Consider the following 24,770-nt stretch of genomic DNA (forward strand, 5'->3'; position numbering starts at 1 on the left):
GTTCATCTGTGATGTACCCATCTCCAAAGACAGGTTAGCAAAGTGGTACCCCGTGTTTCACAATGAGATTATTACAGCTTTTAGTGCTTTTGTCATCTCTACAACTGTCAGATAATATATTTTGTAGAATTCTCATGTGTTGTTTGTTTGAACATATTTTTATTGCACTGTCTTTTCTTCAACAAATCTAAAATGTCATTACCTGTGCTGTTCGTGACCATTCTAAGGGCTGTCACCTGTGATGTTCATACTTTGTGTTTGCACGATTTAACTTGATCATGATTCATTCTTTTTTTTTTTTTCTCCCCATGAATTTTCCCCCTTACATTTGGTCTCCATATTTTCTATATCTCTCTCCTTTTCTCCCACTCTTGTGCAGATAGCTCCTCCAAGAAGACAAAGTCTAGTTCAGAGGAGAGTAGATCCGAGATATATGGTAAGCTAATGTAGCCAATTCAGCCTTGCACCTTTGGAGCTTGCTTCATGCTGTTTCATTTTTTTTTTTTTTTTAACTGCAGTCTTCTTGTGTCTGCTCTGCATGGCATGATCTCCTGCAGGGAAAGGGAGCCTGGGGTTTTAATGTGGCTGTGATGTGGAAGCTTAAGAAACTAACATTATAGAGGAGGAACAGGTACATTGCCCATCTTCTCTTTCATCTTGTTTATGTTAGGAAGGTGATCTCTAAGATGTTTGGGTCGAGTTTCTCCAAATAACATGGATGAGCTTTGAATTCTTGTCATTTTCTTCCCATGTCCCATTTGCAGAGTTTGGCTCATGTAGAATTTCATCATTCCTACCAGTCTTTTCCTCTCAGTCTAGTCCCAGTGTAGTTTAGATGTGTTAGCAGCTCTTCAGAATTTTTATTTTATTTTTTTATTGTTTTTTTTTCTTTTTAATTGCCTCATCATCTGGAAGTGCTGTTCTTGTATAATTTTTCTACAACAGCAAAAATAACTTAAGTGTTTTATTTTTGTAGATGGAGAATGTCTCTGCCTTTCATAAGTTTCCCAAAGCTTATTCTGAATGGGAAAATTTCAAAATGGCACCTCTAAAAAATAATCTCCACAAAGAGCAGGTTTAACCTGAATGGTCAAGTCTTGCAGCAGATGCTTGAAACACTAATATTTCCAGGCTGTGTTCTGTCTTCCAAAGATAACGTAAACCCTGTTTGTGTAGTTCAGACATATTTTTCCTTTTCCTTTGCATAGTTTTACCTGCCCTCTTTTCTTGTTCTGGCATCTAATTAGTGTTTTGAGAAAAGTGAATAAGAGAAGCACTGCCTGGAACCTAGACTTTTAAAATAATCTTTGAAAGACTAATAAGTTTTTCTTTTTAAAGAAGATTCCAAATTTGGCCTCAAAGAAAAACCAGGTCTTCTTCAGTAGAGCCAAAGTCTATCAAGTAGAAGTTTCTCCAGGTGCAGCTGTTTCCTAGCTTGATTAATACATGAAAGGAAAAATATGTAAAAATGCCCCCTTTCTCTTTTAAGACACTTGAACACGTACTGTCAGGTACTGTTTAGTATGAGGCCTGTGTTTGGTTGTAAATCAGTTAATGTTTCTGTGTTAGGTACATATCTATAGTTGCTTTGCTTGGGTTTATGTGACCAGTACTGTTTCTGTGCAGTTTAAACCTTTTACAGTAGTTAACAGGAAATGTGTACCATGCCATATGGCATGTCAGATTTCATGTTTTTTTCTTCCTTCCAAAGTATTTGGCTCCTCATAATTTCTTGAGACTCTGTCTTTCTGTTCTATATAAAGACCTTCCTATGGTTTATTCTCTCCTTAGGAATGTGAACACTCTTTATAGCACCATTCTTTTCCAGTAACCTTTGCAATGTTGTAATTTCATCTCCCCCTCATTTTCCTAGATCTGTGGTATGTATGCTGTTTGCTTTGGATGAGACTAACAATTTAGGAATCTATGACTAGAAATAGTAAACTAATATTTTTCTTACCAGCGATAGGAATACTAACACTAGTTCAGACATGCCATTGGCTTGGTAGTAATAGAAACATTTTAAGTGGTAATGGGGAAGTAAGGTGTGGCTTCTCTGTGTTTGTTTCTTGAGAACCCTTGAAATACCTCTTTTGGAAGGAACTAACCCATGAGTTCTCAAAGAGTACTTTGGAGAGGGATGAGTTGATCACAACAGAGTTAGCGTGCTAACTTAAATCTCGTTGACATTACAAATATTCTATCACCAGTGTGAATAGACTTCTTCAGACTCTGTGCAATTAGCATGTGTGAAAAGGAGTATCTGGAGAGTTTTGGAAAGTTTAGAAATACTGGAGTATAACTTGAGTAGAATCATAGCAACTGATGACATTGCTTTAGTGTAGGGTCTCTTAAGCAAGGAGATCCAACCAGTCCATCCTAAAGGAAATCAGTCCTGAATATTCATTGGAAGGACTGATGCTGAAGCTGAGACTTCAATACTTTGGCCACTTGATGCAAAGAACTGACTCATTTGAAAAGACCCTGATGCTGGGAAAGATTGAAGGCAGGAGGAGAAGGGGACGACAGAGAATGAGATGGTTGGATGGCATCACTGACACAATGAACATGAGTTTGAATAAACCCCAGGAGTTGGTGATGGACAGGGAGCCTGGCATGCTGCAGTCCATGGGGTCGCAGAGTCGGACACGACTGAGCAACTGAACTGAACTGAGGGTCTCTTAACAAGCCCACTTTTAACTTTTGAGATTATCTTCTCTTGGGGTAAAATTTGTTAGCTGGATACTTCACACAGATACTCGTCATTCACTTACAAATTATTTATTTTAAATTTTCCTGGCCATTTTTAGAGCCATTTTGTGAGATGGATTCACTTTGCTCATTTTAAGAGGAAATCAAATGTTTGTTTTGTATTCACTTCTTTGTTAAGCTTCTGCCCAGTACAGTAGGTCAATATTTGTTCCTTTCCCCCTTATTTTCCTCTCAGATCATTTTGGAGTCTTTTGACCATATACAGATATATTTTCTGATCTGCAATTTTAATGATATTTAATTTTATGTTTTCCTTACTGTAATGGAGAAATTTTCTGTTGTTTGAGGAATGTGAGAGATTTAGCAAGGGAATTTTGAGTTAGACTACAGCTTCTCCCTAATTTCTGTCTTGGTGTCCTGGAAAGATCTCAGCTGATGGTATTATGTATAAGAAAATAAGCTATGTCTTTTTGAATCTGTGTTATTCCTCTGGGACTTCTATAGCAAAACACTAGAGACTTGACTTAACAAGAGTTTTATTTTCTCAGTTTGGAGACTAAAAATGTGAGATCAGGCTGCCAGCAGCTGCTAGCATTAGTCAGGTTCTGGTGAGAGCTCGTCTCCTGGTTTAAAGATGGTCACCGTCTTGCTTCGTGCTTGCGTGGTGTTTTCCTTGGTGCAAGCATGTGTAGAGGGGGAAAGAGAGAACAAGCTCTTTGCTATCTCGTAAGGATACTAATCCCAGCATGAGAGCCTCACTCTTAATGATCTTATTTAACCCTAATTCCTCCTCAAAGGACTCATTCATCTCCAAATACTATCATGTTGAGGGTTAGAACTCAGCATATGAATTTTGTGGGGGTGACACAAGCATTCAGTCCATAACAGAAGCAAATTGTTGCTGCTTGAAATATTCTGATTTAGATACTTAGAATGTATCTTTTTAAATTCATATTTTTTTCCCTGACTTCTCATATCTGTAAAATGAGAAGTCCTTGGTTTGATTTTTACTCCCACCAAGTTATCATTCTCTCTGTTTTTTTCTTCAACTTTGCAAAGAGCATTCTACACCATGAATGTGTGTCCTCATAAGTCACTCACTTCTTAACTTCTTAAAATCTGACTGCTGAACACATACTCTCTGGGACGTGAATCAAAATAATCTAACTTGAAAATTTATAAACTTTTTCTCAGTTCTCACCTTCCCCTTGAGACATTAGGCAGCGATGATACACTATCTTTGGTGTATATAATATTACGTCTACCCTTTCCTTTTCTCTTTATGTTGGTTTTATCTTTTCTGTATTTATTTTTCCTTCTTCTAAATTTAAGCATAACCCAAGTTTGTCCCTGGTCTTTTTCTGTTTCTAGTCTCATATTTATAACAGTTCACTGCATACTTCCACTCTGTCCTTCAAATCCAAATGACCAATTTGGGATTTATCAGTGTTAACTATGGCTGGAAATTGATTTCCCTGTTTCTTTTAGTAGCACAGTCATTTTCCTGTTCACGTAGTCTTATTTTCTTAAATTTACCCGTGACTTCTCCCTTTCTCTTGTCTTCATTGTCAACGGTTTGCCACATTCATTGGTTCTACCATCACATTATTTTTCACCCCTTACTGCATGGTTTCGTCTTTGCAGCTTTGTTCAGGTTTTCATTATGTCATTAGACTTATTTAATAGACTAGACTCGTAAGTTTCTTTCATGTTGATTTCACATTGATTGACTTCCTTTTCATTTTTCTGTGTTCAATTAGATTGGTATCACTGAAGTAAGGATTTAGTCATTCACTTTTTAGGAAAGTACAAATAGTTATTAAGATATGCCATGATTTGTTTCCAACTCATCATTCTCCATTAATCTACTGCTTTTCACCTAAAGGAACCAGACTGTCCCCCAAATTTTCATTTCTTCATATACGACTTGGTACTTTTTCTTTGCTCATGCCATCCCCATTGTTTTGAATGGTTTATCTCCTATAACTCCTTGTTAGAATCCTCCCCACCCTTCAAGGCCTGTGTTCAACTACTGCCTCTTCCATATGGCTTTCCTAAGTTTGCTAAGTTTTTAAACAATGGCTTTTGTTGTCTGACATCCTGTTAACATCCTGCTTTATGTCAAGTTGTTCATATTTGTATTCATCTTTGCATCTTCCATAATGCTTGACACACTGGAATCACTCATTGAGTGAATGGTTGTTGAGATTGGTGTGCATTGTTTTAGTAAAGATGATTAATGGAATAAAATTGTTGATTCATTTTAATTGGATTCTCCTTTCTCTGAAAAACTTTAAGGTAGAAGAAAATGTGACTTTGAAAAGAGACTAACTGTTGGTTATAATGTAAAAGAAAGAAATTGGCATATTTGGAGCTTAAGGCCCTTCTTGCTGGCAACATTGTGCATTTAGAATCAAGAAACTTCTTAATCAAAGGATTATCTAAGGTCTAACTCATAAAACATGTATGTCTGGCAACAGTTTAAAAATGAGCTGTTTTTATGGGGTTGCACATGGTCTTTCTCCACACCCTTCCCTGAAGCTAATTCTTAAGAGGTGAGACTTAGAGAAGTTTGGTCATGTAAAAAAATCAAAGATGAAGAAAGACTAATGTGCTTTCCCTGAAGTAAATGCAGTTTGAAAGGTTTAGCATGTTGCTTTGCATATTTAACACTACATTTTCATTAATTTTATATTTGGCAATATAGTTGCTGAATTTTTCAAGGAATATATTGCAGTGAAACCTCAGAGTACTTTTTCACCTTTTTTAGAATACCTGAAAGACTTCTTCCCCTCCCTACGGTAAAGCATTATAAAGACTTAACTTTTTTTCACTTTCAATCCTTGGTATTTAACTTTTGAGTAAGAAACAGCTTTTTATGTTGGTTTCAAATGTTGCCTTGGAAAGGGGGATTAAGGAAGTGGAATAAAAGGATGTGAAGTTCACCTACCCCTAAAAGCACATGAAAAATACATCTACATGTAGAAAAATTCTCACTGTAAACAAACTGGAAACTGGCAGAACAACTATACAACCAAGGCTGCAAGAAAGATTCTCACGTAGTTGGGTAGGATGGGAAGAAACACTGGGCTGAGACCTCTGCCCCTAGAAAGGACCTAAGAGGAAGAGGGAAATAGTGTGAGTGGACACTCACCCTGGGAAGTAAGCAGGTGGAGCCACAGGCTGGGAATCATAGTTCTGGGGTCCTCTGTAGAGGAGACAAGCTCCCTTGGCTGCTTGGTGAACCAGTGGGACAAAGAGAAAGGCAGGAAAAGCCTGGACTCCACTGTGAGGAGTATGTGGGTACTGGCTTGCCAATAAGAAACACACTTAAAAAGGAACAGAGCCATTTCAAGCCTGACTACCAGGGATTCTGCTCTAGCAACCTGGGAGTGGACCCCACCCCTGACAAGGCAACAGTGCCTACCACTGAGCAGAGAGGAAATCCCACCTTAAGTCCTGTGCAGGCCAGGACCAACACCAACCACCACCACCAGTGTGTGCACCCCCTATCAAGGTGATCATGGCTAGCACATCCTGAGGAAAAATGGTTCTGGCATCTCCATCAAGTTCAGCCCTCACACCAGAGACAATAGGCATAAACAGTCTACACGGGGATGCTGCTATGTAAAAACGTCCCTCAAGACCACAGTGGATAACTTACACCTAAATTCAGGGACAGAGTTAAGTAAAATGGTAAGGCAGAGGAACTACCCTCAAAAGAGCAAGGAACTACCCTGAAATAATAAATAATGAAACAGAGGCAATCAGTCTACCGGTTAATGAATCCAAAAATTTCATAATAAAAATGTTAACTGAATCAAGAAAGAGAATTGATCTAAGCACAGATAATTTCTAGAACCAATAAAGATCTGATAAAAAACAGATAATTCAGATTTCCACTTGGAACTCTGGTCTAAAGTGTCTAGTGCAAGGCTTCCACATGCGATTCCCTATGAGCAAGTGAAACTAGACAAAGCACAAAAGGAAAAAGAACACAGGCACACGTCATCCCTTAAAAGAAATAAGCACAAACCGCTCAACCAGCCTTTCCCTCCAAGGACAAAAACCAAAAGGAAGAAGGAATACAACCCTAAAGCCTGACCTCAAGTGGAGCAAGTTAGAAAAAATGATGAAAAGACAGAAATACAGTACAAATGAAAGAACAAGGTAGAAACTCAAAGACCAAACAAAGAGGAAATAAGCAATCTACCTGAAAGAGAATTCAGAATAATGATAGTGAAGATGCTCTGAAGACTTGAAAATAAAATGGGGAAAATGCAAAAAACATTTGACACTGTTAATATAATCACCAAGGACATAGAAGAAATAAAGAAGAAGCAAGCAGAGATGAGTAACACAATTACTGAAATAAAAAATACTCTGGAAGGAACCAATAGCAGAGTAACTGAGGCAGAGGAGTGGATAAGTGAGCTGGAAGATGGAATGGTGGAAATAACTGCTGAGGAGAATAGAGGGAAAAGAATGAAAAGAATTGAGGATAGCCTCAGAGACCTTTGGGAAAATATTAAACGCACCAGCATTCAAGTTGTAGGGGTTGTGACTTAGCAGCAGCAGCAGAGAAAGAAGAAAGAAAAAAAAAAAAGACATTGAGAACATTTTTGAAGAAATTAGATCAAGACCAAGAAGCACAGAGAGTCCCTTACAGGAGAAACCCAAGGAGAAGCACATTGAGACATATTAATCAAGCTGACAGAGATTAAGCACAAAGAAAGAATATTAAAAGCAGCAAAGGAAAAGCAACAAGTAACATACAGGGAAAAACTCATATGTTTAACAGCAGATCTTTTAGCAGAAACCCTGCAGGCCAGAAGGGAATGGCAAGATATATTTAAAGTACTGAAAGAGAAAAATCTACAACCAAGATTACTGTACTTGGCAAAGATCTCATCCAAAATTGATGGAGAAATCAAAAGTTTTATAGACAAGCAGAGGTTAAGAGAATTTAGCACCACCAAACTAATCTTGCAACATACTGAAGGGACTTATATAGCCAGTAAACACACAAGAAAGGAAAGACCTACAAAAACAAACCCAAAGCAATAAAGAAAATGCCAGTATCACTGCTGGTGCTGCTAAGTCCCTTCAGTCATGTCCGACTCTGTGCAATCCCATGGTCGGCAGGCCACCAGGCTCCGCCGTCCCTGGGATTCTCCAGGCAAGAACACTGGAGTGGGTTGCCATTTCCTTCTCCAATGCAGGAAAATGAAAAGTGAAAGTGAAGTCGCTCAGTCATGTCCGATTCTTAGCGACCCCATGGACTGCAGCCTACCAGACTCCTCAGTCCATGGGATCCTCCAGGCAAGAGTACTGGAGTGGGTTGCCATTGCCTTCTACGTATCACTAATCATCTTAAATGTAAACAGATTAATGCACCAATCAAAAGATACAGACTGAATGGATACAAAAATAAGACCCATATATATGCTGCCTACAAGAGACCCACTTCAGACCTAGAGACACATACAGACTGAAAACAAAAGGATGGAAAAAGATACTCCATGTGAATGGAAACCAAAAGAAATCTGAAGTGGCAATCCTTATTTCAGACAAAATAGACTTTAAAGAATATTATGAGAGACAAAGAAGGACACTACATAATGATCAAGGGATTAATCCAAGAAGACGTAACAATTGTAAATATGTAGGCACCCAACATAGGAGCACTTTGATACATAAGGCAAACACTAACAGGCATAAGAGGGGAAATTGACAGTAATACAATAATAGTAGGGGACTTTGACAACCCACTTACACGAATGGACAGATCATCAAGACAGAATCAGTAAGGAAACACAAACCTTAAATGAAACATTAGACCAAATGGACCTAATTGATATCTTCAGGACTTGCCATCCAAATGCAGAAGAATACACTTTCTTCTCAAGTGCACATGGGACATTCTCCAGGATAGACCACATCTTGGGTCATAAATCAAGCCTCAGTAAATTTAAGAAAATTGAAATCATATCAGGTATCTTCTCTGACCACAACACTATAAGACTAGATATTAACTAGGGAAAAAACCCAGCAAAACCCAGAAACTCTTGGAGATTAAACAATACATTGCTAAATAACAAAGAGGTTACTGAAGAAATAAGGGAAATCAAAAGATTCCTAGAAACAAATGACAATGAAAACACAACGACCCAAAACCTGTGGGCTCAGCAAAAGCAGTTCTAAGAGGGAAGTTCAGAGCAACACAATCATACCTTAGGAAACAAGAAAAGCATCGAAGAGACAACCTAATTCTACACCTAAAGAAGCTAGAAAAAGAACAACAGAAAAAAGCCCCAAAGTCAGCAGAAGAAAAGAAATCCTAAATATCAGAGCAGAAATAAATGAAAAAGAAATGAAATGTTACCAAAGATTAATAAAACTGAAACCTGGTTCTTTGAGAAGATAAATAAAATTGACAAACCATTAGCCAGACACATCAAGAAACAAAGGGAGAAAAGTCAGATCAACAGAATTAGAAATGAAAAAGAAGTTACAACAGACAACCCAGAAACACAAAGTATCATAAGAGAATATTGTGAGCAACTATATGCTAATAAAATGGACAACCTAGAGGAAATGGACAGATTCTTAAAAAAGTGCAATCTCCCAAGACTGAACCAGGAAGAAATAGAAATTATGAACAACCCAATTACAAACACTGAAATTGAAACTGTGATTTAAAAAAAATTCCCCCAAAAACAAAACCCCAGGGCCAGATGGCTTCACAGGGGAATTCTATCAAACATTTAAAGAAGACCTAATGCCTGTTTTTCTGAAACTCTTTCAAAAATTGCAGATGAAGGAACACTTCCAAACTCATTCTGCGAGGCTGCAATCACCCTGATACCAAAACCAGGCAAAGTGAAAGATGCTCAGTTGTGTCCAACTCTTTGTGACCCCATGGACCCCATGGACAGTCCATGGAATTGTCCAGGCTAGAATACTGGAGTGGGTAGTTGTTTCCTTCTCCAGGGGATCTTCTCAACCCAGGAATCGAACCCAAGTCTCCCACATTACAGGTGGATTCTTTATCAGCTAAGCCACCAGAGAAGCCCCCAAACTAGGCAAAGACAACAAAAAAAAGTAAATTACAGGCCAGTATCACTGATGAACATAGATGCAGAAATCCTCAACAAAATTCTAGCAAACAGAATTCAACAACACATTTAAAAGCTCATACACCACGATCAAGTCAAATTTATTCCAGGGATGCAAGGATTCTTCAGTACGTGCAAATCAATCAATGTGATACACCATATTAACAAATCGAAAGATAAAAACCATATGATCATCTCAATAGATGCAGAAAAAGAAAAGCCTTTGACAAAATTCAGCACCTGTTTATGATAAAAATGCTTCAAAAAATGGGCATGGAAGGAATCTACCTCAACATAGTAAAGACCATATATGATAAGCCCACAGCAAACACTATTTTCAGTGGTGAGAAACTAAAAGCATTCCCGCTAAGATCAGGAACACGACAATGGTGTCCACTTTCACCACTATTATTCAATATAGTTTTGGAAGTCCTAGCTACCACAATTAGAGAAGAAAAAGAAATAAAAGTAATCCAGATTGTAAATAAAGAAGTAAAACTTTCACTGTTTGCAGATGACATGATACTATATATAGAAAACCCTAAAGAAATTATCAGAAAATTACTAGAGCTAATCATTGAATTCAGCAAAATCACAGGATACAAGGTGAGTACACAGAAATCACTTGCATTCCTATATACTATCAATGAAAAATCAGAAAGAGAAATTGAGGAATCAATCCCATTCACCATTGCAACAAAAAGAATAAAATATCTAGGAATAAACCTACCTAAGGAGACAAAAGACCTGTACACGGAAAATTATAAGACACTGATGAAAGGAATCAAAGACGATGTTAACGGATAGAGAGATATTCCATGTTCCTGGGTAGGAAGAATCAATATTGTGAAAATAACTGTACTGCCTGATGCAATCTACAAATTGAATGCAATCCCTATCAAACTACCAGCGGCATTTTTCAAAGAATTTGAACAAAAAGTTTCACAGTTCATATGGAAACACAAAAGACCTCAAATAGCCAAAGCAGTCTTGAGAAAGAAGAATGGAGCTGGAGGAATCAACCTTCCTGACTTCAGACTATACTACAAAGCTACAGTCATCAAGACAGTATGGTACTGGAACAAAAGCAGAAACATAGACCAGTGGAACAAGATAGAGAGTTAAACCCATGCACCTATGGGTACCTTATTTTTGACAAAGGAGGCAAGAATATACAGTGGGGCAAAGATAGTCTCTTCAATAGGTCATGCTGGGAAAACTGGACAGTTGAGTTCAGTTGCTCAGTCGTGTCTCACTCTTTGCGACCCCATGAACCGCAGCACCCCAGGCCTCCCTGTCAACTCAGAGTTTACCCAAACTCATGTCCATTGAGGCGGTGATGCCATCCAACCATCTCATCCTCTGTCATCCCCTTCTCCTCCTGCCCTCAATCTTTCCCAGCATCAGGGTCTTTTCAAATGAGTCAGCTCTTCACATAAGGTGGCCAAAATATTGGCGTTTCAGCTTCAACATCAGTCCTTCCAGAGAACACCCAGGACTGATCTCCTTTAGAATGGATTGGTTGGATCTCCTTGCAGTCCAAGAGACTCTCAAGAGTCTTCTCCAACATCACAGTTCAAAAGCATCAATTCTTCAGCGCTCAGCTTTCTTCACAGTCCAACTCTCACATCCATACATGACTACTGGAAAAACCATAGCCTTGACTAGACGGACCTTTGTTGACAAAGTAATATCTCTGCTTTTTAATATGCTGTCTAGGTTGGTCATAACTTTCCTTCCAAGGAGTAAGTGTCTTTTAATTTCATGGCTGCAGTCACCATCTGCAGTGATTTTGGAGCCCTGAAAAATGAAGTGAGCCACTGTTTCCACTGTTTGCCCATCTGTTTTCCATGAAGTGATGGGACCGGATGCCATGATCTTAGTTTTCTGAATGTTGAGCTTTAAGCCAACTTTTTCACTCTCCTCTTTCACTTTCATCAAGAGGCTCTTTAGTTCTTCTTCACTTTCTGCCATAACTACATGTTAAAGACTGAAATTAGAATACTTCCTAATGTCATACACAAAGATAAACTCAAAATGGGTTAAAGATCTAAATATAAGACCAGAAATCTATAAAACTCTTTAGAGGAAAACATAGGCAGAACACTCGATGACTTAAAGCAAGATCTTCTGTGATGCACCTCCTAGAGTAATGGAAATAAAAACAAAATAAATGAGTTTGACCTAATTAAAAGCTTTTGCATAGCAAAAGAAACTACAAACAAGGTGAAAAGACAGCCCTCAGAATGAGAGAAAATAATAGCAAATAAAACTGAGAAATAATTTCCAAAATACACAAGCAGTTCATACAACTCAAAACCAGAAAAACAAACAGCCCAGTCAAAAAATGGGAAAAGGACCTAAAAAGACATTTCTCCAAAGAAGACGTACAGATAGCTAACAGTCATGTGAAATTATGCTTGGCATCACTCATTATTAGAGAAATGCAATCAAAACCACAATGAGATATCACCTCACACCAGTCAGAATGGCCATCATCAAATAATAAATGCTTGAGAGGGTGTTGGAGAAAAGGGAACCCTCTTGCTTTGCTGGTGGGAATGTAAACTGATACAGCCACCCTGGAAGACAGTATGGAGATTCCTTAAAAAGCTAGGAGTAAAACCACCATATGACCCAGCAATCCCATCCCTAGACATATACCCTGAGGAAACCAAAATTGAAAAAGACATTTGTACCCCAGTGTTCATTGCAGCACTATTAACAATAGCTAGGACATGGAAGCAACCTAGATGTCCATCAACAGATGAATGGATAAAGTAGCTGTGGTGTATATTATATATATATATATATATACATACACACACACAATGGAATACTACTCAGCCATAAAAAAGAATGCATTTGAGTCAGTTCTAATGAGGTAGATGAACCTAGAATCTATTATATGGAGTGAAGTATGTCAGAAAGAGAAATATAGATATTGTATACTGATTGCATATATATGGAATCTAAAAAGATGGTACTGATGAATTTATTTTCAGGGCAGCGATCGAGAAACAACAGAATAGAAAACAGACCTATGGACACAGGGAGCGGGGAGGAAGGAGAGGGTGAGATGTATGGAGAGAGTAACATGGAAATTTACAATACCATGTGTAAAATAGATAGCCAGTGGGAATTTGCTGTATGACTCGGGAACTCAAACAGGAGCTCTGTGACAATCTAGAAGGGTGGTATAGGGAGGGAGTTTCAAGGGAGGGGACATGGGTGTACCTGCGGCTGATTCTTGTTAATGAATGACAGAAAACCACAAGATTCTGTAAAGCAAGTATCCTTCAATTAAAAAAGTAGGTTATTCAATTCTAAAAGTAGATAATTCCAAAATAAAAAAGCACTTTAGAAGTGATGAGAAGACTAAATGACATAGAAGAATGCGTAAGTGATCCAGAAGGTAGAATAATGGAAATCACCCAATAAAACAGCAGACAGAAAGACAAATGGAAAAAAAAAAAAAAAAAACAGTAAGAGAACTTAGGGATAATATAAAATGTGCCAATGTTCATATTATAAGGGTTCCAGAAAGAGGAGGGGGGATCAAACATGTATTTGAAGAAGTTATGACTGAAAAATTTTCAACCTAAAAAAGGAACAAGATACCCGATACACAGCAGCCCACCAGACTCCCCCATCCCCGGGACTCTCCAGGCAAGAACACTGGAGCGGGTTGCCATTTCCTTCTCCAATGCATGAAAGTGAAAAGTGAAAGGGAAGTCACTCAGTCGTGTCCGACTCCTAGCGACCCCATGGACTGCAGCCCACCAGGCTCCTCCATCCATGGGATTCTCCAGGCAAGAGTACTGGAGTGGGGTGCCATTGCCTTCTCCAACAGGAAGTACTGTGGGTCCTAAACAGGATGAACTCTAATAGACCTATAAACAAGACATAGCATAATTAAAATGGTAAAATGTAGTTAGAGACGTCTAAAGGCAGCAGTAGAAAAATAATAATGCCGCATTTGCGGCAGTGTGGCTGTAACTAGAGATTATCATACAAAGTGAAGTAAGTCAGAAAGATATCACTTATGTGTGTAATTTGAAACATGATACAAATTAACCTATCTCTGAAACAGAAACAGAATCACAGATACAGAGAATAGACTGGTTGTTGAGAAGGAGGAGGGAGGCAGGAGGGAAAGGGATAGATTGGGAGTTTAGAATTAGCCAATACAAGCTGGTATATATAGAACGGATAAATAACAAGGTCCTAGTTTGTTACACAGGGAACTATATTCAATACCCTGTGATAAACCGTAATGGAAAAGAATATGAAAAAGAGTATGTGTATATGTATAACTGAGTCCCTTTGCTTTACAGAAGTAATTAATAAACATTGTAAATCGACTACAGTTCTTTAAAAATACCATACAACAGAAAAAGAAATGAAAGGAGGAATAGCATCTTATACCTATTTATAGCATCAGAAATACAAAAAATCGTAAGAGAATATCATGAACAATATGTCATATTATGAACAACGTGTCAACAAATTGGACAGTCAAGAAGAAATAAACAAGTTTCTGGGAACATACAGCCTATACCAGGACTGAGTCAAGAAAACACAGAAAATTTGAACAGAGCAATCACTAGAAGTGAAATTGAGTCTTTAATTTAAAAAATAAATACTCCCAGCAAACAAAAGTCTAAGACCAGATGGCTTCGCAGGGCAATCCTACCACACATTTAAAGAACTTATACCTATCCTTCATAAGCTATTCCTTGAGGAGAAGGGAACACTCCCAGATTCACACTATGAAGTCATCATTCAGTTCAGTTCAGTTCAGTCACTCAGTCGTGTCCAATTCTTTGTGACCCCATGAACAGCAGCACGCCAGGCCTCCCTGTCCATCACCAACTCCCGGAGCCTACCCAAACCCATGTCCATTGAGTCAGTGATGCCATCCAACCATCTCATCCTCTGTCATCCCCTTCTCCTCCTGCCTTCAATCTTTCCCAGCATCAGGGTCTTTTCAAACGAGTCAGCTCTTCACATCAGGTGGCCAAAGTATTGGAGTTTCAGCTTCAACATCAGTCCTTCCAATGAATACCCAGGACTGATCTCCTTTAGAATGGACTGGTTGGATCTCCTTGCAGTCCAAAGGACTCTCAAGAGTCTTCTCCAACACCACAGTTCAAAAGCATCAATTCTTCAGCGCTCAGCTTTCTTTATAGTCCAACTTTCACATCCATACATGACTACTGGAAAAACCATAGCCTTGACTCGACGGACCTTTGTTGGCAAAGTAATGTCTCTGCTTTTTAATATGCTGTCTAGGTTGGTCATAACTTTCCTTCCAAGGAGTAAGCGTCGTTTAATTTCACGGCTGCAGTCACCATCTTCAGTGGTTTTGGAGCTCCGAAAAATAAAGTCAGTCACTGTTTCCACTGTTTCCCCATCTATTTCCCATGAAGTGATGGGACCAGATGCCATGATCTTCGTTTTCTGAATGTTGAGCTTTAAGCCAACTTTTTCACTCTCCTCTTTCACTTTCATCAAGAGGTTTTTTAATTCCTCTTCACTTTCTGCCATAAGGGTGGTGTCATCTGCATATCTGAGGTTATTGATATTTCTCCTGGCAATCTTGATTCCAGCTTGTGCTTCCTCCAGCCCAGCGTTTCTCATGATATACTCTGCATAGAAGTTAGACAAGCAAGGTGACAATATGCAGCCTTGATACACTCCTTTTCCTATTTAGAACCAGTCAGTTGTTTCATGTCCAGTTCTAGTGTTGCTTCCTGACCTGCATACAGGTTTCTCAAGAGGCAGGTCGGATGGTCTGGTATTCCCATCTCCTTCATTACCCTGATACAAAAACCAAAGACACTATAAAAAATTACAGGCCAACATCTTTGATTAATGTAGATGCAAAAGAAATGAATGTAAATACAACATATTAACAAATTAAAGCTTAAACAATACACAAGCAGGATCATATGTTATGATCAAGGTGTATTTATTGTAAGGTCACAAAAATGGTTCAGTATACACAAATCCATGTGATATACCACAATAGCAAAAGGAGAGACAAAAATCACATGGTCATCTCAATAGATGCAGAAAAAGCATTTGCCAAAATCAAAACCCATTCATGATAAAAACTCCTATCAAAGTGAGTATAGTGGGAATATGTCTCAACATAGTAAAGGCCACTTAAGAGAAACACACAATAATACTCAATGGTGAGAAATTGAAAGCCTTCCTGCTAAATTCAGAATCAAGTCAAGGATGCTCACTCTCACTGCTTCTGTTTAACATGCTATTGGAAGTCCCAGCCACAGCTGTCTGACAAAAAAAAAATTTTTAAAGAAAAGATATACAAAATAGTAGGGAAGAGGTGAAACTGTCACTCTTTGCATATGACATAATGCTTTATATAGAGAACCCTAAATTCTGCACAAAAATACTGCTAGAACCAGTCAACAAATTGAGGAAGATTGCAGGATACAAGATTAATATACTGAAATCTGTTGCATTTCTATTATACACTAATAATGAAATATCAGAGAAAGTAAAAAAGACAGTTCCATTTAAGATCACATCAAAATAATAAAATAACTAGGAATAAACCTAAGCAAGGAAGTGAAAGATCTGTATTCTAAAAAACTGTAAAACAGTGATGAAGAAAATTGAATATGACTCAAAGAAGTAGAAAGATATTCCAGACTCTTAGATTAAAAGAATTAATATTATTAAAATAGCCATATTACTCAGAGCAATCTACAGATTTAAGTGCAGTCAGAATACACAAGACATTTTCTGCAGGACTAGAACAAATAATCCTAAAGTTTATATGGAATTACTAGTGACCTCAAATTGCCAAACCAATTCTGAGACAAAAGAACAAACTGGAGGGAGGTATAATCCTCTCAAACTTCAAACTATACTCCAAAGCTATAGTAGTCAGAACAGCATGGTACTGGCACAAAAACAAATGCATAGATCAATGGCACAGAATAGAGAGCCCAGAAATAAATCTATACATCTACAGTCAATTAATCTATAACAAAGTGGGCAAGATAAACAATGGAGAAAAGATAATCTCTTCAAGTGATGCTGGGAAAGCTGGATGACCATATGTAAAACAATGAAACTATAACCTTCCTTCATACCATATACAAAAATAAACTCAAAATGGTTTAAAGACCTAAATGTAAGACCCAAACCATAAAATTGCTAGAAGAGAGCATTGAATACTCTTTGACATAAATTGTAGCAAAATTTTCTTGGATAAGTCTCCTAAGGCAAAAGAAATAAGAGCAGAAATAAACAAATGAGACCTAAATAAACTCAAAAGCTTTTGCACAGTGAAGGAAAACATCAAAAAGACAACCTGTGGAATGGGAAAAACATTTGCAAATAATGTGACAACAAGGGGTTAATATCCAAAATATACAAAGAACTCATTACAATTTAATATCAAGGAAAAAACAATCCAGTCAAAAAATGTGCAGAAGACTTGAATAGCCATTTTTCAAAGAAAATATGTAGATGGCTAACAGGCATGTGAAACAGTGCTCATCACTGCTGGTTATTAAGAAATGCTAATCAAAACCACAATGAGGTATTACCTCATACCTGTTAGAATGACGACCATCAAAAAGTCTACAAATAACAGATGTTAGAGAAGCTGTGGAGAAAAGGGAACCCTTGTACACCATTGGAGGAAAGGTAAATTGGTACAGGCACTGTGGAAGACAGTTTGAGTTCCTTAAAAAACTAAAAATAGAACTACCATATGATTCAGCAGTTCCACTCCTGGGTATATAGCTGGAAAAACAGAAATGCTAATTGGAAAAGACAATGCACCACAGTGTTCATAGCAGCACTATTTATAATAGCCAAGATGTGGAACCAGCTCAAGTGCTTGCCAACAAATGATTGGATTAAGAAGATGCAGCAATACAGGAACTACATTCAATATGTTGTAATAACCTATAATGGAAAATAATATGAAGAATAAATATGTATATAACTGAATCACTTAGTTGTACACCTGAAACTAACACAATATTGTGAACCAACTTTTATAAATCATGCTCGTGCTCAATTGCTAAGCCATGTCTAACTCTTTGGGACCCCCATGGAGCCCATGGGACCCCTGTAGCCCACCAGGCCCTGTCCATAGGGTTTCTCAGGCAAGAATACTGGAGTCAGTTGCCATTTCCTTCTCCAGGGAATCTTCCCGACCCAGGGAACCTGCATTGTCAGGCGGGTTCTTTACCACTGAGCCATCAACTATACTTCAATTAAAAAAAAAGAATATCTTATGTATGTGTACAAAGAGGGACATCATAACACACATCAAGGAATATTACTCAGCCATTAAAAATGAAATAATGCCATTTGTAGCCACATGGATAGACCTAGAGAGCATTATGCGTAGTGAAATAAGTCAGACAGAGAAGGACAAAGACTATATGATATAACTTATATGTGGGATCTAAAAACAATACAGATGAATGTATATACAAAACAGAGTCACAGATACAGAAAACAAACTTTGGTGACCAAAGGAAAGAGGGAAGGGAGGAAGTACAGATTTGAGGTAGGAATTAATAGATACAAACTACAGTATATAAAATAGATAAACAAGGATATACTGTATAGCATAGGGAAGTATACTGAGTATCTTGTAATAACCTGTAATGGAATATAATCTGCAAAAACACTGTTTATGTTATATGCCTGAAATTAACAGAATTTGTAAATTAATGGTACTTCAGTAAAAAAACATTGGAAAAAAAGCCACAGTATTTGAACAGGAAAACATATCCTTTGTTTATAAAGGGGAAAATATTAGGAAAGGATAATATTTACATAAATTTGATAGACTGTCTACTTTTACTTCACTGATAACATGAAGCATGACATTTATTATCAGCTTCCAGCTTCTTAAAAGACAAGAAATAAAGAAAAACTTATTTGTAACTAAAGTTATTTTAGGGTAGATAGAGAATCAAGTTAGTTAGAATTTAGGACAGAAGGTTAGTGTCTGTATAGAAGTATTTCCTCACTTAGCATCGTTTTCAGGGATATGATTTTACTTTTTCTTGAAAAATGACTTGAGTATGATATATTTATAAAATAAGTTCAAATTAGTAAATATTCATTGAGCACCAATTATACACCAGGTACTATGATAAGGGATGGATTAAAAGGTATAGGAGACTGTACCTGCTTTCTAGAAGTTCACAGTCTGGTACAGAAGAAATCCTGTTTTGTAAGTATGATAATAGAGATGTGCACTTGATTACCAGTGCTCCATATGCAGTTATAAACATTTGTGAAAAAAAAAAAATCTTCATATGGCACTAAGGACAGTGAGAGTAAAGAAATATTCCTGTGACTAAATCTCAAATTTAGGTTATCGTTACCTTACTTGTTGAATACTCTCTCTGCCTGTCTTCATACAAAGTACTTGGTTACAGTTCATGTTAAAGTCATTTTGTGACCTTACAAAAACATGTATTCAGAGATAAACACATTTGTATGGTGATTATAATGAATAATCTTTATGGCAGAGAATAAGGGGATTAGAAAAATAAACCAGAAAACAGCAAACAAACCGTGGACAATATGTGTTGTAAGAACCAGAAAAAGTTAACATGATCAAAGGTGTTTTTTTTTTTTTTTTTTTTTTCAGTTAATAAAATTTGGAAATAGACATTCTGTAATTAGGAGTCCATTTTTTAAATCTCGTCCTTCTTTAATAACATATTGGGCCTGTTATTTTATCATATTCTTGGAGAAGGCAATGGCAACCCACTCTAGTACTCTTGCCTGGAGCATCCCATGGGCAGAAGAGCCTGGTGGGCTGCAGTCCATGGGGTCGTGAAGAGTCGGACACAACTGAGCGACTTCACTTTCACTTTTCACTTTCATGAAGCATTGGAGAAGGAAATGGCAACTCACTCCAGTGTTCTTGCCTGGAGAATCCCAGGGACGGGGGAGCCTGGTGGGCTGCCGTCTATGGGCCCTATCTGTTTCTTTATTACCCTTCCCCACCAAGATTTTAAGTTCTTTGAGAGCAAAGACTCCTAGTAGTTCTGTATTGCTCATAACACCTACAGATTACAGTGTTAAATAACTAGTAGATGCTTAATACAGATTTGCCCCCCCAAAAAAATGCTTTTTGTCAAAGAGGACATTTAAAAAATATGACTAGTTAGTACTGGTGATGTCAGTACTATGGCTTCCTATTTTGTAAGAGTGGTGAATTTGTGAATTCAAATACTGTTTAGTACTTGGTGGAATTTATCCTCTGTGGTGGTTAAAACATCTTCTGGTCTACGATAAGTAGAACATTTTAATAATTTGAATTCCATAGATCCTGAATTGGCTATGTATGTGTTTTCTTTTTGTATTGGTGGCCTAGTAATTCTTAGATGTTCAAGTATGTCAGACTCTCAGACTGGTAGATGGACTTATAATAATAATAAGTGGACAGTATAATGGTATTAAGGAGAAGAAAGAGGTGGATATGATGTGCACATTGCTTTTTCTTCTTTGCTCTTTATCTTTTCCTTTTAATGTAGAATCAAAGGGGAAAGTTATCACACAGAACAAATTTGAATTGGAGAATACAACAGTATTCTGAAGTAACCCTAATATATTTTTCAATACTTAGTCTATTAGGACCATAAGCATATTTGCTAAAATTAATTGTGTGTTGGTATTTTTTTTTAATCTCTGATCACCTCCCTTTCTAAGTTTCCATCCATCTCTAGACTCCTGTTGGAGAAGGAAATGGCAACCCTCTCCAGTATTCTTGCCTAGAGAATCCTGTGGAGAGAGGAGCCTGGTGGGCTGCTGTCCATAGGGTCGCACAGAGTTGGACACAACTGAAGCGACTTAGCAGCAGCAGCAGCTAGACTCCTATTAATTCATTAGCAATTTTAAAATTTTCCTTTTATTCCAGAACATTTACCAGGTCCTGAGATAAGTTCGTAAACAAGGTAGTGCCCTGAATTCTTAAAAGTGTGTAATCTAGTAAGAGGATAAACACAAATCACTTGTGACTGATAAAGATGCTCTGAGAGTAAGCAGAGGGTGCAGTGGTAGTTAGAATGGGACACCTAACCCAGTCTTGATATTTAGGAAAAATTTTATAAGAGAAGATGATTTGTTTCTTGAGGCCTTCTTGCTGTCTCTCATCTTCTAAAGTTATCACAAGAAGCTTTGTAAAATGTCCATATTCCCTAACCAATCTCAAAGTAATTTGCTGGTCTATTAAAACAAAATTCAGACAAAGACATAAATGAGGATTGACTCTACTAAGGATTATTTATATTAATGATATGAGTTTGTTGACACAAAAGTATTTTTAAATGATTTTTAATTGATGGCATAGATAAATAATATATTTCTGAGCAGGAAAATCCAAGGGCAACTCACCCCTTATCATAATAAAGTAACAACTCACACTTATTAGCCCTTAGTATTTGTCAGACATTAAGCTGGAGACTTTAGGTTCATTTTATTCAAGTGAAATACACAAATATAACAAACTCTTAACCTCCATTACTCCTCTCACTGTGTACAAGCACTCAATTTTCTACAGGAACCTGAAAGAGAGTCTGCTTAAGAAGATCAGTAGCTTAGCAAGCAAACATCAATATTAGAATCCTCTAACTCACTGATTTTCAGCCCTTTGGAAGTGAGATGAGATAACTGGGGGGGATGGTTATAGCATGAAAAAATACATATTCAGTGTTGTGACTGTCTTGACTTATGATATTCAAAAATTCAAAATATCTATTTTGATATTTCAAATGACTGTAAAGAAGCTCATCAGATGTTTTATGTTTCTAAAGCTGGGTTTGCATTTTTAAAACTTTCTGTATAATATCATTCTCTGATACTTATATTTATTGTATTATATACTAGGAATTGTAATAAAGCATGTCTTTTTCCATGATTTTATGCATTCATACTCATTCTATTTAGAATTTTTCCTAATTACTTGAAGGAAGCAACATTAAACAAAAATGGTTAAATTCTGATGGTTATCTTTCCTCTGCCCACATTACGGTTTCCTATTTTAGAAGAGTGGTGAATTTGTGAATTCAAATATTGTTTAGTACTTGGTAGACTCTAGAATTGAGGTCTCATTTTTTTAAAGTTGAAAGTTAACTTTTTTGAGATCCAATTTACATAAAATACGATGCACTCATATTAAATATACAATTCAGTAAGTCTTGACAGATACATATTCATACAACCATTACATTAATTAAGATACACAACATTTCCATCAACCCAAAAAGTTGTTTCATATGTCTCATTGCAGTCATTCTTACCTCTCCATCCGTCTTGTCCTTAGGCAACCACTAATCTGCTTTTTGTTACTACAGTTGACTTTTTGGCTTGTTCTACATTGGAATCATGTAATATTTATAGTCTTTTGTATCTTCCTTCTTTTGCTTAATGTGATGTTTTTGTGATCCATATTAGTTGCATGTGTGAGTAGTTCTTTACTTTTTTTTCTTGCTAAGTAGTATTCTATTATAATGGATATATGACTATTTTTAAAAAAAATCTATTTGTCTGTTAATGGACAACTGACAGAATGTGGTCTGCTGGAGAAGGGAATGGCAAACCACTTCGGTATTCTTGCCTTGAGAACCCCATGAACAGTATGAAAAGGCAAAATGATAGGATACTGAAAGAGGAACTCCCCAGGTCACTAGGTGCCCAATATGCTACTGGAGATTAGTGGAGAAATAACTCCAGAAAGAATGAAGGGATGGAGCCAAAGCAAAAACAATACCCAGTTGTGGATGTGACTGGTGATAGAAGCAAAGTCCGATGCTGTAAAGAGCAACATTGCATAGAAACCTGGAATGTCAGGTCCATGAATCAGTGCAAATTGGAAGTGGTCAAACAGGAGATGGCAAGAGTGAACATCGACATTCTAGAAATCAGCAAACTAAGATGACTGGAATAGGTGAATTTAATTCAGATGACCATTTTATCTACTACTGTGGGCAGGAATGCCTTAGAAGAAATGGAGTAGCTATCATAGTCAACAAAAGAGTCCGAAATCCAATACTTGGATGCAGTCTCAAAAATGACAGAATGATCTCTGTTTGTTTCCAAGGCAAACCATTCAATATCATGGTAATCCAAGTCTATGCCCCAACCAGTAACACTGGAGAAGCTGAAGTTGAACAGTACTATGAAGACCTACAAGACCTTTTAGAACTAACACCCAAAAAAGATGTCCTTTTCATTATAGGGGACTGGAATGCAAAAGTAGGAAGTCAAGAAACACCTGGAGTAACAGGCAAATTTGGCCTTGGAATACGGAATGAAGCAGGGCAAAGACTAAGAGTTCTGCCAAGAGAACGCACTGGTCATAGCAAACACCCTATTCCAACAACACAAGAGAAGACTCTACACATGGACATCACCAGATGGTCAACACCAAAATCAGATTGATTATATTCTTTGCAGCCAAAGATGGAGAAGCTCTATACAGTCAGCAAAAACAAGACTGGGAGCTGACTGTAGCTCAGATCATGAACTCCTTGTTGCCAAATTCAGACTTAAATTGAAGAAAATAGGGAAAACCACTAGACCATTCACGTATGTCCTAAACCAAATCCCTTATGACTAACAGTGGAAGTGATAGTGAAGTAGAATAGTGGATAGTGAAGTGGAAGTGAAATAGATTTAAGGGACTAGATGTGATAGACAGAGTGCCGGATGAACTATGGATGAACTATGGAATGAGGTTCGTGACATTGTACAAGAGACAGGGATCAAGACCATCCCCAAGAAAAAGAAATGCAAAAAAGCAAAATGGCTGTCTGAGGAGGCCTTACAAATAGCTGTGCAGAAGAGAAGCAAAAAGCAAAGGAGAAAAAGGAAAGATATACCCATTTGAATGCAGAGTTCCAAAGAATAGCAAGGAGAGATAAGAAAGACTTCCTCAGAGATCAGTGCAAAGAAATAGAGGAAAACAATAGAATGGGAAAGACTAGAGATCTCTTCAAGAAAATTAGAGATATCAAGAGAACATTTCAAGCAACGATGGGCTCGATAAAGCACAGAAATGGTATGGCCCTAACAGAAGCAGAGGATATTAAGAAGAGGTGGCAAGAATGCACAGAAGAACTGTACAAAAAAGATCTTCACGACCCAGATAATCATGATGGTGTGATCACTCGCCTAGAGCCAGACATCCTGGAATGTGAAGTCAAGTGGGCCTTAGAAAGCATCACTACGAACAAAGCTAGTAGAGGTAATGGAATTCCAGTTGAGCTATTGGCAAATCCTAAAAGATGATGCTGTGAAAGTGCTGCACTCAATATGCCAGCAAATTTGGAAAACTCAGCAGTGGCCACAGGACTGGAAAAGGTCAGTTTTCATTCCAATCCCAAAGAAAGGCAATGCCAAAGAATGCTCAAACTACCACACAATTGCACTCATCTCACACGCTAGTAAAGTAAAGCTCAAAATTCTCCAAGCCAGGCTTCAGCAGTACGTGAACCATGAACTTCCTGATGTTTAAGCTGGTTTTAGGAAAGGCAGAGGAACCAGAGATCAAATTGCCAACATCTGCTGGATCATCGAAAAAGCAAGAGAGTTCCAGAAAAACATCTATTTCTGCTTTATTGACTATGCCAAAGCCTTTGACTGTGTGGATCACAATAAACTGTGGAAAATTCTGAAAGAAATGGGAATACCAGACCACCTGACCTGCAGCTTGAGAAACCTGTACGCAGGTCAGGAGGCAACAGTTAGAACTGGACATGGAACAACAGACTGGTTCCAAATAGGAAAAGGAGTACGTCAAGGCTGTATATTGTCACCCTGCTTATTTAACTTATATGCAGAGCACATTATGAGAAACGCTGGGCTGGAGGAAGCACAAGCTGGAATCAAGATTACTGGGAGAAATATCAGTAAGCTCAG

General features: G+C 37.5%; 1 protein-coding gene across 1 annotated transcript in view; it reads left to right on the forward strand.

Annotated features, from left to right (window-relative positions):
- The window catches only part of ARHGEF12 (Rho guanine nucleotide exchange factor 12), a 168,244-nt gene that overhangs the window by 77,393 nt on the left and 66,081 nt on the right, over positions 1 to 24,770 (forward strand). Inside the window, exon 4 of the mRNA NM_001123033.2 lies at positions 380 to 436. Within this exon, the coding sequence (NP_001116505.2) occupies positions 380 to 436 (57 nt within the window). The remainder of the gene's footprint in view (positions 1 to 379; positions 437 to 24,770) is intronic.

This window comes from Bos taurus, chromosome 15, assembly GCF_002263795.3.
Source record: "Bos taurus isolate L1 Dominette 01449 registration number 42190680 breed Hereford chromosome 15, ARS-UCD2.0, whole genome shotgun sequence".
In the NCBI taxonomy this organism is placed as follows: Eukaryota; Metazoa; Chordata; class Mammalia; order Artiodactyla; family Bovidae; genus Bos; species Bos taurus.